This window comes from Acanthamoeba castellanii, assembly GCF_000313135.1.
Source record: "Acanthamoeba castellanii str. Neff unplaced genomic scaffold scf7180000084762, whole genome shotgun sequence".
Lineage (NCBI taxonomy): Eukaryota > Discosea > Longamoebia > Acanthamoebidae > Acanthamoeba > Acanthamoeba castellanii.
The window spans coordinates 501798-503055 of NW_004457518.1; the positions used below are offsets into that span (position 1 = coordinate 501798).

The 1258-nt window shown below is 54.7% G+C and overlaps 2 protein-coding genes across 2 annotated transcripts in view; both read right to left on the minus strand.

The window, feature by feature from the left end:
- The window catches only part of ACA1_237280 (alkylated DNA repair protein AlkB), a gene marked incomplete at both ends in the record, with an annotated part of 1521 nt that extends 889 nt beyond the window's left edge, over nt 1-632 (minus strand). The window contains 4 exons of the mRNA XM_004341106.1: nt 131-243; nt 326-379; nt 448-523; nt 589-632. Coding sequence (XP_004341154.1) covers nt 131-243; nt 326-379; nt 448-523; nt 589-632 — 287 coding nt within the window. The remainder of the gene's footprint in view (nt 1-130; nt 244-325; nt 380-447; nt 524-588) is intronic.
- Nucleotides 633-818: 186 nt separating this feature from the next.
- Nucleotides 819-1258, minus strand: part of ACA1_237290 (uncharacterized protein) — a gene marked incomplete at both ends in the record, with an annotated part of 1132 nt that continues 692 nt past the window's right edge. The window contains 2 exons of the mRNA XM_004341107.1: nt 819-968; nt 1089-1238. Of these exons, the coding sequence (XP_004341155.1) occupies nt 819-968; nt 1089-1238 (300 nt within the window). The remainder of the gene's footprint in view (nt 969-1088; nt 1239-1258) is intronic.

Genomic DNA, 1258 nt, shown 5'->3' on the forward strand with positions numbered 1-1258 from the left:
GCTGGATATCGGCGATGGACAGCTTCATGTCGGCCGTCTTGAACGCCGCCACCTTGTTGAAACCAGGCAGTCAGTCAATCCCTGGTGCACCACGTGTACCAGATTTTTTTCAGGAGTCATCAAGTCTTACCGTTGGTGCGCAGCAGTGGCGGTGACCGCGTCCTTGATCTTCGCCATGACCGACATCTTGTAATTGGTGATCGTTCGGTGCTTCTGCTCCACATTCACCAGCCAATCCTCCATCTGGCGAAGGCAAGGCGGAGAGAGGGCGCGATCAGACCACCGCTTTTGTGGAATAAGGAGGTCGCATGAGGACTGCCCGTACATGCGCAAAGGCCTCTGCCAGCTCCCAGACCTGCGCATACTCTTTCGCCTGCGCCTGGTGGTTGTTGGGCGCGACGTCAAACACGGTAGGCAGTGGTAAGTATAACACAACGGGAGCCGTACGAGGGTGGAGAGGTAGTAGGCCGCTTCGGAGAGCTTGGGCACGGGTATCTTGAACAGCTTCTCGAACTCGGCAAAGCTGGGGCATTGGGAGTACCAATTAATGAAACGTTCAGTTGCGGAAAAGGAGACAGTGCGCCGTACTCTTTGGGGAGAACCCGGCCACCTGCAAGAGCTGCGCCTTCCATTGTTCTGTTGTAGTCGCTGTTCCTTCGGGTTGTGTTGTTTGCCCAGCAGACTTGGCTTTTTACTTTGTTTTTTCAGCAGGGAAATGAAATCCAAGAAAAAGAACGGATTGCGTGAATGGGCATGTGTGCGTTGTTAGGGAACGAAAGCAAACAGAACAAAGGGGGGGGGGTGGAGCATGACGATCATCATGTCTGGATGTTCTGGAAGTAGGCGACGAGGCACAGGTTGTGGTGGAACAGGCTCTCCAACCGCGCCCACGACTGCCGCTGGGCTTCCCGCAGGCGCTTGAGGTCGTTCTGCAGATGCTCTTGCTCCACCATCACCTCACCGTGCGCCTGGTGAAGCAAGAAGTAAGGTCAATCAAGATACATTTATCATCAGCATCGGTTGTTGACGTTCACCATGAAAGTGATGTTGGTGAGTGAGTGGTGAGTGAGTGAGTGAGTGAACAATACCTTGAGAACGATGTTGATGTAGGCTTGGATGTGACCAAAGTCCTTGCCCGATTCGAGTTGGTGCACGAGGAAATCGACCACCAGTCGGAGATCGTTGGCGCCGTTCTCCAGGTTGATGGTCTTGAGCTCCACGTCGACGCCCGAGGCCGACTGGCCGCGGAGGTGGTCCA